Source organism: Mytilinidion resinicola, assembly GCF_010093595.1.
Source record: "Mytilinidion resinicola strain CBS 304.34 unplaced genomic scaffold BDZ99scaffold_1, whole genome shotgun sequence".
NCBI lineage: Eukaryota > Fungi > Ascomycota > Dothideomycetes > Mytilinidiales > Mytilinidiaceae > Mytilinidion > Mytilinidion resinicola.
The window spans coordinates 1198568-1214272 of NW_022985437.1; the positions used below are offsets into that span (position 1 = coordinate 1198568).

At 51.6% G+C, this 15705-nt stretch overlaps 6 protein-coding genes and 1 non-coding gene across 7 annotated transcripts; 3 read left to right on the forward strand and 4 right to left on the reverse strand.

Annotated features, from left to right (window-relative positions):
• Positions 1 to 118: 118 nt before the first annotated feature.
• BDZ99DRAFT_564967 (uncharacterized protein) lies at positions 119 to 1299 on the reverse strand (the record flags this gene model as incomplete). The annotated part of the gene is made up of 3 exons (XM_033727419.1): positions 119 to 483; positions 533 to 871; positions 934 to 1299. 3 exons carry the CDS (start codon positions 1297 to 1299, stop codon positions 301 to 303), a joined length of 888 nt encoding a protein of 295 aa, XP_033584154.1. The 3' UTR covers positions 119 to 300.
• Positions 1300 to 4113: 2814 nt separating this feature from the next.
• On the forward strand, positions 4114 to 5202 carry BDZ99DRAFT_529475 (uncharacterized protein; the record flags this gene model as incomplete). Its single annotated transcript, XM_033726405.1, has 1 exon — positions 4114 to 5202. The coding sequence occupies one exon, from the start codon at positions 4114 to 4116 to the stop codon at positions 5104 to 5106; it is 993 nt and encodes a 330-aa protein (XP_033584155.1). The 3' UTR covers positions 5107 to 5202.
• Positions 5203 to 5707: 505 nt separating this feature from the next.
• Positions 5708 to 7279, reverse strand: BDZ99DRAFT_374112 (MFS transporter; the record flags this gene model as incomplete). Its single annotated transcript, XM_033714903.1, has 3 exons — positions 5708 to 6373; positions 6431 to 7077; positions 7135 to 7279. 3 exons carry the CDS (start codon positions 7277 to 7279, stop codon positions 5708 to 5710), a joined length of 1458 nt encoding a protein of 485 aa, XP_033584156.1.
• A 1443-nt stretch (positions 7280 to 8722) lies between these two features.
• Positions 8723 to 8802, reverse strand: BDZ99DRAFT_t9. The gene has a single exon. It is a non-coding gene; the product is annotated as a tRNA-Gly (tRNA).
• A 376-nt stretch (positions 8803 to 9178) lies between these two features.
• Positions 9179 to 10733, forward strand: BDZ99DRAFT_564969 (kinase-like protein; the record flags this gene model as incomplete). Its single annotated transcript, XM_033727420.1, has 1 exon — positions 9179 to 10733. One exon carries the CDS (start codon positions 9179 to 9181, stop codon positions 10430 to 10432), a length of 1254 nt encoding a protein of 417 aa, XP_033584157.1. The 3' UTR covers positions 10433 to 10733.
• A 328-nt stretch (positions 10734 to 11061) lies between these two features.
• Positions 11062 to 12091, forward strand: BDZ99DRAFT_456952 (uncharacterized protein). Its single transcript, XM_033718574.1, has one exon. It carries the CDS (start codon positions 11269 to 11271, stop codon positions 11602 to 11604), a length of 336 nt encoding a protein of 111 aa, XP_033584158.1. The 5' UTR covers positions 11062 to 11268; the 3' UTR covers positions 11605 to 12091.
• Positions 12092 to 12142: 51 nt separating this feature from the next.
• BDZ99DRAFT_564970 (uncharacterized protein) lies at positions 12143 to 14725 on the reverse strand. The gene is made up of 2 exons (XM_033727421.1): positions 14373 to 14725; positions 12143 to 14310 (listed from the first exon to the last, which is right to left on the reverse strand). Exons 1-2 carry the CDS (start codon positions 14390 to 14392, stop codon positions 12543 to 12545), a joined length of 1788 nt encoding a protein of 595 aa, XP_033584159.1. The 5' UTR covers positions 14393 to 14725; the 3' UTR covers positions 12143 to 12542.
• Between the last annotated feature and the right edge of the window lie 980 nt (positions 14726 to 15705).

Here is a 15705-nt window from a genome sequence, read left to right on the forward strand (position 1 = left end):
CTTACATCACGATTGAGAGAGGGTAGTAGTGAAAGATCTCGTTGATTGCTATCTGCCCACACACAAGCATAAGGTAATCCGCATGCCAAACACCGGGTATCATACTTCTAAAGCACGACCCGACGATATAAGTGTGTGAAGCACCTTGAATAGCAATCCTAGCCGCCCAGAACCTGAGAAAAGTGATGTCAAGGCCCCCATGTTCGATGCTGATATGATGAGACGTCGCCGCCGGAGTATTGAAATGAAGCAGCACACGGGCGAGATAACAAATCATCAGCATTGTCGGATGAGAGCAAGCTACTCATCTTCTGCCTTGAAGGCCACTGCAGAGTCATGGCGAGCGCGATCACTCTCACCGGCGTCCTCTGATCCAGCAGCGGGAATAGCGCCAGAAGGGCCAGCGTCACCGTCGGTGGAAGAGGCAGCCTTCGCGGCAATGGCATCCACGGCCTTCTTGTAGTATTTCTGGAGAGCAGCAACCTACTTTGGTTAGCTTTTGATCTGTCACAGGTGGGTGGAGTATGTTTACCGTGTACTTCTGATCTGCGACGCCCTTAGCTTCCTCCATCACCGTCTTGATGCGACTCCATTTCTCTACCTCGAAGCGCGCCTTCTCCTGCTCGAACTGCTCGTGGACCTTCTTGTACGCGTTGACCAGGAGCTCCATGTGCTCATCGCTGACCTGGGCAAGGTTGGCCTTGAGCCTCGAGTAGCGATTCGGCAACGTTGATTTTCCACCCGGGGGCGCTCCAGTCTCCCTAGCCCACATGTCGGCAATGTCGGACCATGACTTGCCCTCATCGCGCATAGAGATGAGCAGTCTGTCCTCGGTAGTGAGTTCGTCCAGAGTCGTCGCAATCTTCTTAGTCTGTAGTTGACAATGTTAGCCTTGAGAATGTCTCTAGTTATGTACCACAGACGGTGACTTACGCCCTTACGGCCGCTCGGGGTGCCGTCTTCGTTCTTGACCTTCTTCGCAGCACTAGACTCGCCATCTGCGGGGGCAGCGCGCTTGCCGTTAGACTTTGGTGTCTTCGGTGTCTTTGGAGTCTTCAGGGTCTTCTTGCCAACAGACTTCACCTTGGGGGTCTCAGGCGGAGCGGGGACATCGTCGGCGTCAGAAGCCTTGGCCTTGACGCCCTGGATCTTGTCAGTAATGGCGCTGGGTGAGTTGCTTCGAGGAGTTAAGGCGCCCAAATGAGCACCCACCATCTCGGCCTCGATCTGCTGCGAGACGGCGGCTGCATGATCCTCGGAGTTCTCCATGGGAGGAGTAGACAACTTGGAATCAGACATCTCCGATTGCGAAGGAGGCGTTTACGGAAGCTGGTATAGAGGTTGAGATGAAGTTGAGAGTCTCTGAACGAGGTGTTGCGAGGGTTCGAGGAGTGTGATGTAGCAGAGATCTAGGCAGTGGGGACCGGGGGTTTTTTAAGTAGAGATCCGAGCTAGCGCAGGCGGGAGGAGTGAAGTGAGGAGCCGAGATAGCCTCGTACGATCTCACCATAGCTGCCTGCCTCCCCCATTGTGCGAAGCTTACAATCGGGATGAGGTGAAAATCCTCGGCCAATCAGACGGCCCCATGCTTGCCTAGACGAGCACAATAGCAAAACAATAGTCGAGGATCTAGCTGCTTAGAGACCTTCGAGGGTACCTTTGGAGGTCTGCGGGGAGGCGTGGCAGTCTCTTTTGGGTTGGTAGATGGCGCGTCCTTTGGTAGCCATGGAAGGTAATCGCCGGCTGGTCAACACAACGAACTCACATTCCTCCATATAGCCTCACACGGAGGTATGGAATACGCACATAGATCAAGCCCTGGTCTAGCAATGAGGTTTAGGCAATAGTACAGGCTCTTGGTGTCGGTACTCCTCAGGTCGAGCGACAAGCCGAAGGCGAGTCACGGTGCTCATAGCGGAACACAGACAGCAACTGACGCGACTGGTAAGAAGAGCTACAGCGTAGTACGCAGTATGAGAACGCATCATCTTTCCCTCACCTGGTTTGCGCTCTTCAACCTATTCCATTTGAGGTCGAGCATCGATATGGTTCGGGCCGCCCCCAACGGCGTTTCGGATGGCAGTATCTGCCATTATCGCCCTTGGAACCTACTAGACAGGTTGGCTGTAGTATATAATGAAGTGTTCTTCCGCCGCCTGGTTTGCGTTCTTCAGCTTGTTCTATGAGGGGTCGAAGATGGAAGTCGTTCTGGGCTACTCCTCCCATCATCTGATGGCGGCGTTTGCAGTTGGCGACCAGTACAGTTCAGCCTACAGGAAATCCTTCTATTGTGCTCTGCAACCCAGACGAGAGTTCGGACGCCATGTTCCAAGTCCTGCCTATTGGATACCCGTCCTAGGTTGCCTAGCATCAAATGTTTTACATATCTCCATGTTTATCTAAACTAAAGCCCCCTCGAGACAGTTCGCACCTCCTCATATGCCCCTGTTATTGATAAAGATATCTTGAAAAGCGCTTTCGAGCTATGGGTAGGTTGCCGACGAAGTCCGTTCCTCGTTTTGGAATGGGTTCCTGAGATTTTCTTGTAATTTTCCATCTTTTCAGTCATGGACCTGGTCCATTTGAAGAGAAGGACGAACAATGAGAGGTATTAGGAGCTTTCTGATTGTTGTATGGCTCAACTCGGTTCTGTTGAAGTTGACACCGGAGAAAGATACTATTGAGAAATGAAGATGGTAGAAAGCTCGAAAAAAAGAGTGCCAACAATGGTGTTGATAGACTAGGATCAAAATAGCAAATTGGTAAGTAATTGAGTCAACGTGAGCACTTGTTAAAGTACGTGGATAGCAGATTAGTCAAAATGTCCACGTTGTGATTGCTCTAGCCAAACGAGCAATGCGCGTGAAAGGGGTAAAGTGAAAGGACGCCCTTTACTTGCGCTCTAACTTTCATAGAGTAAATGGGATACTATCACCCTGCCATGGCCATAATACCATGGAGTTGTATGAGGAAGTCAGTGGAGAGGTATTGATGAAGGAGCGAGGTTCAATCAAGCGTTCGGCTTTCTCTGCTCGGAACTCGGAGCGGGATCGGGTTTACCTACGCAGCTCCGAACTCAACTACGCCTCCTTAATCACTTCTCTGTCACTCTGCATCACTGGTTAACACAGCCCTCTAGGACTGGACAGTTAGTTGTTCTATTTACTGGTATGCTAATTGTTAAGCCATCTGTCAAGCAAGATACACTCCGTATCACCTGATGTAAATGCACCGCCACCTGAAACAATAAAAATTAGACAATTTAGATGAACACAACTTTGTCGACTCCGACGCTCGGCTCACTCGCTCAGCCTAGGGCTCACAAGGGGTAGGATAAAGTATATGAGAACGCTGTTGCGTGGAGCCGTTAGCCTCGCTTTTCTCAGTCACATCGCGGTCATGGCACATACCCGTTCGCTTGCGCGGTCTATTTGGGCCTCTTTGTCCAACGAATGGTCTGCAAAGACACTCAGTTTGCTTACTTTCTACGAAAATCGGGTCGTAGTCTAGAACACTCGCAATCATCCAGTACGTTCTGAGTCTCGTGGTTCTGGTAGCTTTGCTTCGTGGCGAGACTCAGAAAGGACCCAACAAAGACAGTTCATACCCTCGGCGCATCAAGATCTGCGTGACCACTTAAGCCGTAGATCTGAGGCTGAAGTATGGCAGGGCTAGTTCCAAGCTGGCGGAATCTACCCGGCTGGGTCGAGCCCAAATGCAGCTTTCCGAAGCGGCGTTGCTTGGGCCATACTCTCGAAGTAGCGGTGAAATCGGCCGTAGACCTTGAGGAGCTCCCGGAATGCAGGCAAATAAACGTTGCTAACGCTTTCACGATTACCATTGCCACAGGGACACAGTGAGTACGTTGTTTGCTCTCTATCAAGCGACAGGACGTGTCGAGCGGGCTGAGCACCGGGCCCTGACTATCAAGAACGACGAAGCAAACAAACCATTGTGCTACCGTGCAGCACATAATCGCCGTCGTACTGATGAGCTTGTCATTACTTGGGTCATCGGGCAGCTGTATTAATACTCTTGGAGGTTCTCGTCGGCTCCGCGCAAAGCAGTAAGCTACACTACTTCTACTTCAAAAATCTTCATTCCTCAAGAAGCATGAATCTTATGATGAGCCATGCAATGGGGGTGGGCCATGGCCGGTACCCCTCCATCTTCATCGATACGCATGACGCAGTTATTCCTGTCGACGGAAAAGCAATGCTAGACCTGCTCCCAAAATTCGCGACTGACGCAGAAAGACGGGGATTGCGCATGGATGTCTACCAGATGACTGAGCGTGTCAGACGGAGCCAAGGAGATGCCAATTCGAACAGTCTTTTCTATGCCATTTCCTTAGTCGTCGACACGCTTTCGAGACGACTTGGTGTCGAAGCCTCCAAAGTCAACTTGCTCGAACGCCTAGAGGGTTTACTGCAACAAGACGCCCAACGAATGTCAACGTATGGACGTGGCCTATCGCGCTTCCCACAATGCCTGTCTCTCTTCGGGTCTCTGGCGAATGTTGCGCGATACTCAAAATCACAACCCATAAGCTCTATTCTGAGCACTTTCTTCCTTCAAAATGGGGCCATCATCGCAAGGAAGGAGAACCCGGATAACATCATAAGGTGGTGGAAGGCGATTCGAAAACTTGTCCTGGATGAGGCGGACAAAGCGATGTGCTTTCAACAAATACTGAAAGGGAAGCCCAGCATAATGTCCCAAGTCCACCATAGAACGGCCCGCAATCACCGCCTTCTGAACGAATTCCTCCGGGACATGATGTATGCAGCAAGTTTGCGACCCGGAAATCCGCACCGCGGTATGCCGCCACCACCGCGAGTACCACCACCACGACGGATGGGTGAGTTTCACCCGGGCTTCTTTGAAGATTTCCCTGGTGTTCCCGGGCCATTGGACGAAGATGGGATTCCCATGAGTCCTGGGTGGGTCGAAGACGACTTCGAGGATAATATTCCAGACTATTTCCCTCCCCACGGCTTCGGCCCCTTCGACATTGATGAGAGTCTTGAGGCCAAAGTTTATCGGCTTGAGGACAAAGTTAACGAAATGGAATATGGTCTGCGAATGGGTATGATCGCGGGCTGAATAGACCGTTTGATTGCAGGAGGGAATCGAAGCATTATCAGCAAGTTCTAGCGCATCATCTGTACTTTCTCAAATACTCCAACAGCGGCACCTGGCACTCATTTTTGCGTTTCACGACTTAACTCTAAATATGTAACGGGGTCTATCTCTTTGTGTTACCAAGCGTCCTATATTTTCCTTCCCCTATATCAAATGCATGAAACATACTCAGGGCTCGATGGCGCTAAACGGTTCGGAGAGGTAGCTTGTACAACATGTGGTGGGCTCATAATTCCTGTATATAGGCCAAAGGGGGTTCTGCACTTGAGTTTCCGAAAAAGACATAATGAAAAAAAAGTAGATGCGAAGCTCGATGAGACTTTATTCGCAAGAGAAAAGTTGATCCGTCACATTCAGAGAAACTGTTGCATGAGCAAAACTCATCAACTTTCGAGTTTCAAAGGCACTAGCACGGGACGAGGTCTGTAGAGGAATTCAAGGTCAGGTAGTCGCATCGGAATGTTTCATGTTCTATCACTCGTATGAAGGTATCAAACCCGAACGCATCAAATTCCCATAACCCACCAGAGCTCTTCCTCGCAGGTCTGTGGCTTATTCTAGCCTACTGCGTCGCCTTCTCGACATCCTCACGCCTATCATCGCCGCCCTGCACAATTTTCTGAATCTCGGCCTGATCCTTCTTCACCGCCTCAGTCATATCCTCATCATGCGAAACCTCAAAGTTGCGATTCCGGAACTCAGGCCCCAAGATCGTCAACACGATAGTGTACGCGTACACGCACCCCATGAAGATACAGATGACCTTGCCGTACTCATACCGGGGGATTTTCTTCTTGCCCGCGATCTTCGGCGGCAGCGGGAAGCGCTCACCAATCGTTGACTCGATGGTGCTGGAGGCGGACGACACGAGGTTTCCGAGCTGGTACGCAGTTCCGACCACGAACGTCCGGAACGATCCTGGAGACATTTCCATCAGGTGGATGGGGATGACGCCCCAGGCGCCTTGAACGCAGAACTGCTCGAAGAAGGCCGGGGCAATAATCTTGGTGTCAGTGACGAAGCAGTAGGGGTAGAGCAGGGCGCCGCCGACGATGGAGATGAAGACGATGCTGAAGCGGCGGCCGAAGATCTGAGAACAGTAGCCAATTACGGTACCACCGCTCATGGCGCCCAGGTTGGCGACAACTTGGGTGACGGTGACGGCGTTGGGGCTGAAGTTGTATTGATTAGTGAGCATGGTCGGGTAGAGATCCTGGGAGCCGTGAGACTGGTTGAGTTTGTTAGTGAGTTAAAAAGACTAGAGGTTGCGAGGATGAAAACTAACCATGAAGTTGAATCCAGCCATTAGCAAGACCATGTAGATCAATATGAGCCAGTGCTTCTTCAGGGCGACTTTCCCTTCGGCAATGAAGGTGTGTGCGACGCTGTGGCCTGCTCTGCGGACCCTTTCGCGCTCTTGGAATGCCTGCGTCTCGGGGAGCATGAGACGGAAGATGATCAGCAGAACTGGTGGGCCAGCGCCGAACCAGAAAAGCGGGCGCCATTCATGGCCGACAGTGTTCACAAAAGCTCTCGAGAAGACAGTTGCGAGCAGGTACCCAAAAGCGTATCCCTGTTGCAGCATACCAGAGATAATACCTCTAGCGGCCTCCGGGCAATCTTCTAGGGCGGTAGCAGCAACATTGCCGTAAAGTCCGCCCATGGCAATCCCAAAGAGCGCTCGCACGCCCAAGAATTGGTGGTAGGTGTTGCAGAATCCAGTGGACATCTCGAGGACGATGAAAAGGACATTGTTGACGATGAAGGGCCATTTACGGCCATATCGATCAGCAGCAATTCCGAAAGTGATGGCGCCGACTGATCGCAGCATCAGCACGAGAGTAATGCCCCACGTGATGTCCTTGTTGCTGACGTCAAAGGTCTCGGCGAGGTTCTCGACAGTTAGTGAGACGGTGAAGAAGTCGAAAGCGTCTGTTCGAGGTCAGAATGGGATCAGAAGAGGAAAGGAGGGTTGGACGTGATGCTTACCCCAAGACCACGCGAAGAAAGATATGAGGAAAAACATCCATTGTTGCTTGTTGAGTAGGGCGAGCAGTGTGAAGGGGTTCTCAACCTTGTCAAAGGTCGGCAAGAGAGTGGAAAAGCGGGTGGCTGCATAGCGGCCGGCGCTCATTTTCGGGCTTGCAGGTTCGCCGGAGCCCAATTGGGCGGTGTACTCGGTCTCATTTTTCTCGTCCATGATGGCTGCTGTCCAGACGTGGTGGGAGACTCGCAAGAGAGCTGGCCTGGTCTGGATTTATACACACAGTAGGTACGCTCTGGGCAAAGGATGGTCGCTGAAGATTGGTGAATGCTGTCAGAAACTGCCGACGGCGTAAGGGATGTGCTCAACCACGGGTCGAGCGTTCGCGGGCTCTGCCGTGTCAACGAGTATTTTCCGGGGAATTCACCTCGCGCGGCCAACTGGGGAGGCAGCAAGTCAGGCTGTCTGCGATGTTGGTGTGCCTCGCTGGGAGGAGTGGGGTGGCACTGATCTTTATGGTGCGATGATCGTTCCATGCTTCGTGCTTGGTGGTGTGGTGGCAGTGACGATCCATCCATGACCGATGCCAGCAACGTCCCCGCCAACCCCGCAGTGCGGGTGCGTGCATTCACCCAATCATTCGGCCCGACCGGCGCCTTGGCCGGCTCGGCATGCCCCAGAGGAGCTTGGTGGGCCGATAAGCGTGCCACGGTGCTCCACACGGGGCGCCGGCGTGGCACGCGGCAGAGAAGGCTCTCCAAGCTGCACACCAAACGATCAAAGAGTTTCAAGCTCATCGTAGCTGAATACACCAAGATACTCGGAGTGGATACTAGGAGATGGAAAAGCTTATGGGCGAATTCAGGCTAACTCCATCATATCAGCTTCCTGTGCGCAAATGGAATGGCGCTGCACACATCGTATTACCCTCTCCAATCCCGCGAAGGAATCTGGGGATCGTGGAGGCCTCAACGACTAGGTGGCCAGATCCAGGACTTCAATCCTTCTGCGCGCCGGGCAAGGATGCCCCCGCTCCAGCGAACCCGAAGCCAAGCCGCTCTCCAGCGCTCTGTAACGTTGATTTCAAGCAAGCGTTTTCGGCTCTTGGGTTTCACAAAATTATGTTTTGCAGAACGGGTTGGGGTCATATCCGGCAGCGACGACGATTCTCGGTGCACCCGACGATACTTTAAGCAAGTGACGAGTACCCAGGGACCAACGGACTTCTGAGTAAGAGGTATCGATCTTCATCGTGTACCTGACTTAAAGTTGGACGCCGTTCACATGACTAGTTATACGTGCACTGTGCAATACGAAGTACTGTGAGCGCGTGGATAATTTCAATGGGCCATCATTGAATGAAAGTTATATAGATTCAAATTCCTCATGGCTCTTCCATCAAATAATTGAGCAAAAAAGCAAGAGATTGTGAAGCTTGTTCTCGCCAATGCGGGGCCGTTTTGTGCCATGGTGGCGTACTGACGGCTCCCCGCACTTCCTTCAACGTTGAACCTCTCTAGGCAAAAAAACATGAAATTCTAACATGACATTTCTAGAACGCTGATGAGAGCTTTCGGGATGCGAAAAAAACATTGACTGAGCCGGGAATCGAACCCGGGGCTAGCCGATAATGCGCTTGGCAACGGCTAATTTTACCACTAAACCACTCAGTCTTGGACTTTTCATTACATCATCTTGTAATGAGATTATTGAAATCTGTGCCAACTTTTTACTAAATATAGAAGTATGAACGCAGAATTCAAGATTCAGCTTCCCTATATCTTAAAAGCCCACCCCCCTTCAGCCATGCGCAGGGTGTTGTTGAGCGCTGCTAACAAAATGGTTTGCTGTGGAGGAATTTGCGGCAGACGGACCTTGGCAGGTTTTTAGTCACGTTTTTTCGTTTTCTCTTTGACACCGCGCCTATCCCCCGCCCCATATTTACCTACGCGCCTACACCTTCACCCAAGGTTCTGCTATATTCTGAGATTGCCAAGGATTACGACACGACAGGTGCTGGACCCTTACCCAACATCCACAACTGCGAATATGCCTTGCTTCTCGCGCACTATCGAATTTAAACCAAAGAGCTACGGAGAGACATCATTGAAAAAAGGGACTGAGCCTCGAAAACGCTGGCTGAGCCTCGTCTCGCGGATCTCACAGTCAAAGTGGCATATCAAAGTCGCTTATTATGGGACGCTTCAATCCGACCAGTCCTCCGCACCCTTCGCCAAAGTACGGAAACGGCGAGAAGATCTACAGAATCTCTGTGTTCATATCGATTTCGACTACATACAGCTCCTGGATGACACGGTTACAGAGCTTTACATAACGCGTGATCACAATGCTGCTACTGTTCAAGGCCAGAGGCTCCGGTTAAAAACACCGCTAGACACAGGAAATGAATACACAGCCACCGTCGACCATCTATGGGTCCAGATACAAGAGGACCCATCTCGAGTACGGTTTCCATCCTTTGGAAGTGGCGGCAATATACCTATAAAAGATCTGTCAGGAATTAGGAAGGAAAGGGAACTCGCTCCAGGGGTGTACGAAGTGCACATTAACGGCGACGAGGAATTATATGTCTACAAGGAAATTGGCAGGCCTCTTTACGAGCCAAGGGATAGTAAGGTTTTGGAACAAGAGCTACGAAACTTAGAACTGTTTCGTGGCACGGAAGCTGTCGTTCAACTGATCGCTGCTGTCATCTCTAAAAACCCGTACGAAACTACCGATGGCTACGAAGAAGACAGACCGGCCGTCTTACGCGGGATCATTCTCGAGCATCATCCAAACGGCACCATACAGGATGCACTGCGGTCACAAAAGAGGAAACGCCCGTGGGGACAATGGGCACTGCAGACAGCCATTGCGCTCGACCTTCTTCATCAGAGGAACGTTCCGAACATGGATCTAAAACCCGCAAACATCGTCATCAGCAAAGAGAATAACGCTGTCCTCATTGATATTAGTGGGATTGGAGGCGTAACTCAGGAATGGCTATCGCCAGAAATGCAGGATCTAGACGACCCATTATCTCAACCCGTGGAAGCAAGAATACAGAATGATATCTGGGCACTTGGAAAGATGTTCTCAATGATGGCAATTGTTTCAGGCAATGATACGGAAAACCAGCTCCTCAGGAGTATTGCGATGGATGCTACCGCACAAGACCCCCATTTGCGACTCCCTCTTCGCGAGATTATTTCCAAACTTTCAAAAGAAGGTATCCTTCAGAATTCACTCCAGTCAATCGCTTCAGGGTCAAATCCGCCGTCTGTGCGGTCGTCTATGTAGTGTTTAGCGTAGTTCTCAAGTACATGCTAGGCTACGAATAGTGACTGACTGGGACCGTCGCGAATGAGTCCAGGCTTCTTATCGCATCCCTCGATAACTCTGCAAGTTCCGGCGCGGACTATCATAACAGCGATTTGGGCTGCTGCCTGGCTCCGGCTCGCTGCGGCTCGCTGTGGTTAGGGAGCTAGCCAATATGGCCCAGCGGCCGCCTAGCTGGTGATAGGATGTAGGAACTTTTCGGCAGATGAACAAAGGTTGATGATGCAAGGGAATTTGGAGCGGGTCGCGAATCTGCAGGAGTGTGATGAGGGCCTTCTTATATGTAGGTCTGCAGGAAGGGGTCTACGCCACCTTGCACTTTTCGACCGGGGGCCGTTCTCTGCTAATACGAGGGCTGCAGAGATCTAATCCGAGTACATCATGGCAAACTCTATTCCGCTCCATGGCTGCACGCTAGAACGCCACTGTCTTCAAGATGCCCGTGGGGGCAGAATGCCGCCCGGAAGCAAGGCTCGAAGCCACATCGCGCCTCAATAACAGCTTGCAGCAGGGCATACCACGGGGACCACATCGTTGTTGTTCAGATGGTCATGGCCTATCAGTCCCTCCCGTTCAACTTTATCGCTAGCAGACCCACATTCTCAGGTGTTGCGTTCTAGCATAATGGCAAATACGGGAAGAGGGCTACGGAAGGGCAGCCTTGATTGCTGACATCTGCCACGCTCAATTGGAGGCCACTAGACTCCATTGATCGTAGGCGCCATCAAAGCCCATCGCAAGAGTATGGTCGCTTGCATGTCTCCGTCATTCTTGGACTATTGCATATGAAGGCAAACATGCATACACGATTTATAGGATTACACACTTTGTGTTATTCCCACTCCCACGCTTTCCCCGTGGACCGCGTTGGTTTCGAGGATACCCTGCGCCACAATTACCGTAACCATATCCTCGAGCTTTCCTCTCCAATTTGTCTGCCCGCGATGACTTGTTGTCCTGGTCGCAAGACTGTTGTTGCCACCTCAGCTGCCGCACAACATCGTAGAAGGCCTTCTCAACATTCATGCGATTCTTCGCGGAAGCCTCCACACAATCGCATCCAGCAAGCGAGCGAGCGCGCTGCCTTCCTGGTCGAGACGTTCTGTCACCCTGTCGCACTTGTTACCCACTAACATGACTGGCGCCGGGCCGAAACAGACCCGTTCGATGATGCGCTTGGTGGCGAGCCGGGGTATGTTGGTGATCCGGATAGCGATGATTCTTTGACCCGCTGAATTTGGTGGTGAAATTCTTGGATGCGTGTAAAGGACGACCGAGACGAGATGCTATAGACCAGCACAAGCCCTCGCCGTCCCGTATCCACTGGTCTCTCAGCGCGATGTATTCTTCTTGGCCTGCCGTGTCAAGCACTTCCAGCGTGCATGACTGGAGATCAATCTGCACTTGCTTGCGGTACAATGTGGAAGGGGCCCACCTGGATAGTTAAAGCTGTCTTCCCGACGCCACCGTCCCCGAGCACCACGAGCTTGTACAAAGGTATTTTCCCTGCTATAATAGAGAGGTGTTCGTCCAGAGACTACTAAGCCACTTTCGAGTTGTGGGAAAGATGCGAACCAGAGGTTTGGGATGGGCGTAGAACGATTGGAGTCGCTGTAACTGAAGGCAAACGTGCATCCGGGCGTAACTAGCTCTATATATTACTATGTCGGTCCTCTCCTCGTCCCTATCGGTGACTCGCCGGTGTTTGTTTGGGGCTGCCGGTCTGGGGTTGTTTAGAAGCGTTGTTGCAAGCGTCGCGGTCGTGGAAGCTGGGGCTTTGTGATACGACAATACCACTTGAGGAGAGAGGAGTCTGCGGTATGGGTTGCATGGTAGATAGAATTTGCCACTAAGCTGTAGCTACCGAGAGGAGCGAAAAATAGGAACAGAAAATAACAGCCACCCAGAATGAAAATTTCGTCAAGTTGTCCATCCGCGGTACTCCTTCAAAGCAGCAACAAGCGCATCGAGGTGTTCCTCTGGGCTTTCCCAGCCTTCTCGCCGCGCTCTAAACACAGTCCTAGTTCATAAAGCGGAGAAGGAGCAGTAGAAAGATGGCGAGGCTGTCTAGTTAGTAGAACATCATCTTAACTTTCTTTCCTAATCGCTGCCTGACTGCAAGTTGCCACAAGTTATTAACCCTCTCAACACTGACACCATTACCTCTCAACTCAGTCTCTCCCTCAACCATTACACAGGAGAATACCACGCTCCATCCATTGGCGCCAGCAGCATAGAAGGCGGCAGCAGCCGCTGCTTCTCTTCGACCGCATCTTGTCATCTTATAAATATTCTTTCCATTCCCAGAAAGGCTGACCTTGCCAGAATAGTACTCATTCGCCTGGAAAGTTGAGAGGATAAGGGTGTATACTAAGGAGGTCTTCTCAAGAGCCTCACACTTCTCATCAGTACACTGGTGACAAGCTCCAGCAAAATCTCCGTCCGTCGAGTGGCCGGCCATGCAGTCGAAGACATCATCATTGGTGGGAGTGTTCAAGGCTGAGGATGCCCATATCTGAGGAACATCAAGAGACAACGGCCGAGGGTTGTCGAGAGGCTTCAGCTTATCTGGGGGGCATCCAACAGCATCAAGAGCAGTCATCCGGTCCAGCTTAACTGGTTCTGGTCTCTCATACCATTGCTCTGGCCCACCAAACTTAAGAAGCCACATAAAGTCCGCCAGGTCGGCCGGAGATGCACCATGAGATGGAACATAGATATTGCGCTTGAATATAGGTATTCTCACAATCCTATCGGCATCCGGATCCGTTTCCCCAGAGTATCGCGGGGGTATAAGATCGCTGTGGCTACTGACACGCTCGGCCATGTGCTTCGAGACTGGCGAACTGGCTGATCGGTAAGAATCGATGCTGGAACTTCGGCTAAAGGTGCGTCCCCTGCCCTGGTTCATGATGACCATTCCTGGAGGTGGGGGTGGGGGCGGGGGTGGTACGTTGAAATCGATATGTTGTTTCTTTGACTTGTTTGGGAAGTATGGCATATCCGATGATCCTGTTTGCATCTGCCATGGAAGCGGTTGTTGTGATATAGGGGGTGGAGGAGGCGGCGGCAGCGGCGGCGGCGGCATCAAAAAGTAAGAAGATGGTGGTGGTGGAGGAGGAGGTGGAGGCGGTGCAGCGACAGAGATTGTCCGTTCACAACCACAATCGTTGAGAACTGGAGATGCTAGAGGTGGTGGTGGAGGAGGAGGAGGAGGAGGAGGAGGCAGGGGAGGTGGAGGCGGTGCAGCGACAGAGATTGTCCGTTCACAACCGCAATCGTTGAGAACTGGAGATGCTAGAGGTGGTGGTGGAGGTGGTGGTGGAGGAGGAGGAGGAGGGGGGGGTGGAGGCGGTGCAGCGACAGAGATTGTTTGTGGACATTTCCTATGAGCTACTTGAGCCGAGCTGCCAGCTGGGGGAGATGGAAGGTCCGAGACTGTTTGTTGGCAACCGCAGTCTTTTAAACATGAAACTTTTGAAGATGAAACTGGTGATGCTGGAGGTGGACGAGCTGTGTCGGTTGGTGCAGGATTCAAGGCAGACTTCAGAACAACGAAATGTTCAGACTCAAACTCGACAACAACGAACTCGTCAGAGAACTCGTCAAAGACTAACATCGTTGGAGGGACGGGTAGTAAGAACAAAGAAACAGACAAGAAGGGCGTGGATGCTGTTGATGGATCAAAGGAGGACCGCAAGCTTTTATACACTGTAATAGGAAAGTGAGTCAGCATGCTATCTGCCATCGCACGATGGCCCATCCCGCTGCTATGGTTTGGAGTGAGGCAACATGCAGCCATTTCACTGTATGAAGAGGAGAGGGCGGCATGAGGATACCTGCGGAGGAGAGTAAAGTGTCAGCGGCCGTACAAAGCGGTATGACTTGCATGGCTACTTGCCTCCAATGTGCTCGGGGCATCGGCAGACAGAGCAATGAAATCCTACCAGGACCAGAAGAGACTAGATCGAGGGCGGAAGATGCTAGGAGCGGCCCACACGACCTGCCATCATCTCTTTTATTGGCGCGTATAAATGTCGTTGTCAATTATCGAAGAAGCGCGGAACGGAGTTTCGCACCAGGACGCGGAGCCTAGGCCCTGCGGTGCAAGACGTATGTTTCCGTGGTCGGCTGATTGCATGGCATGTCGGGCGCCATGAGTATGCATGCGGAGAATAATTCCTCGGCTGCCCATTACAGGCAGAGAGGAGCGGGTTGTATGACCTCTTGCCTTCAGCGATGTGCTCCGAGTCAAAAAGGAAGGCATGAGAGTTGACGTTCGATGAGGCTCTGTGGCTTAGTCGCCGAACTACGCTAGCCGGCAAAACACGGAGAGTGGCGCGTGACGAGACGGATGGGGCCGGAAATTGGAGCCCAACCAGGTGGTGGGGCAGTCACATGGTCTAGACTTTTGAGCAGATGCCTACCCCTCCACCAATATGTGCAAAACTGAACAACGCCTTGAAGACACCCCCTTTTGCAGCAAAGTTTGTGTAGCCTACAGCCTTCTCCCATTTTATTAACATGCTGTTTATTTAGAGATCTACGCGGAGCCTACTAAAACAAGCAACCCACCAACTCCATCTACCTACACTACCCATGCCATCGCATCTCGAGCAGTTCCCGGTAGATATCGATAAGGGACTAGAAAAGTGGGAGGCGGAACATGAGGCGGATTATTCTGCCGCAAAGACAGAGGGGGCAGCTAGACTAGAGAGATGTAGAGCAGAGGGGGAGATGGATGCCCTGGAAAGTCAGAACAAATGTTCTAATAAAGCAATTGCAATTTCCAAACGTACGTTTCTCTTAGCCTTCACTAGTACATGTATCTAAATATACCAGCTATCGCGTCGCTCAGCAATTTACCGAGCGGTTGGGCCACCCGGATCATATATAGGGAGCACAACTAGTCAGATAGTTATCCCTATTCGAATCACCAAGGATAGCGCATACATAACCCAATACGAACACTCCCCAGATCGCCACAGTATCTCTTTAGGCCGTGCTATCTTCTGCGCCGCTGGGCAGCCAGCATTTATCAGCGACGGCGTGAGCTATGTAGCGTGGATGCAATAAGAGGCTAGTCGGTTTGTTGGACGGGAATATTGATGAGGTTGGTCGGCATGTCGGGTCGCCCTTGAGGCGCCCATGTCGATCGTGATCTCACTTCCTGTTACGAGATGTAAAGGCAACCGAAGTTCCTCTCTGACAGATCGTAATAGGTTGGCTGTGAA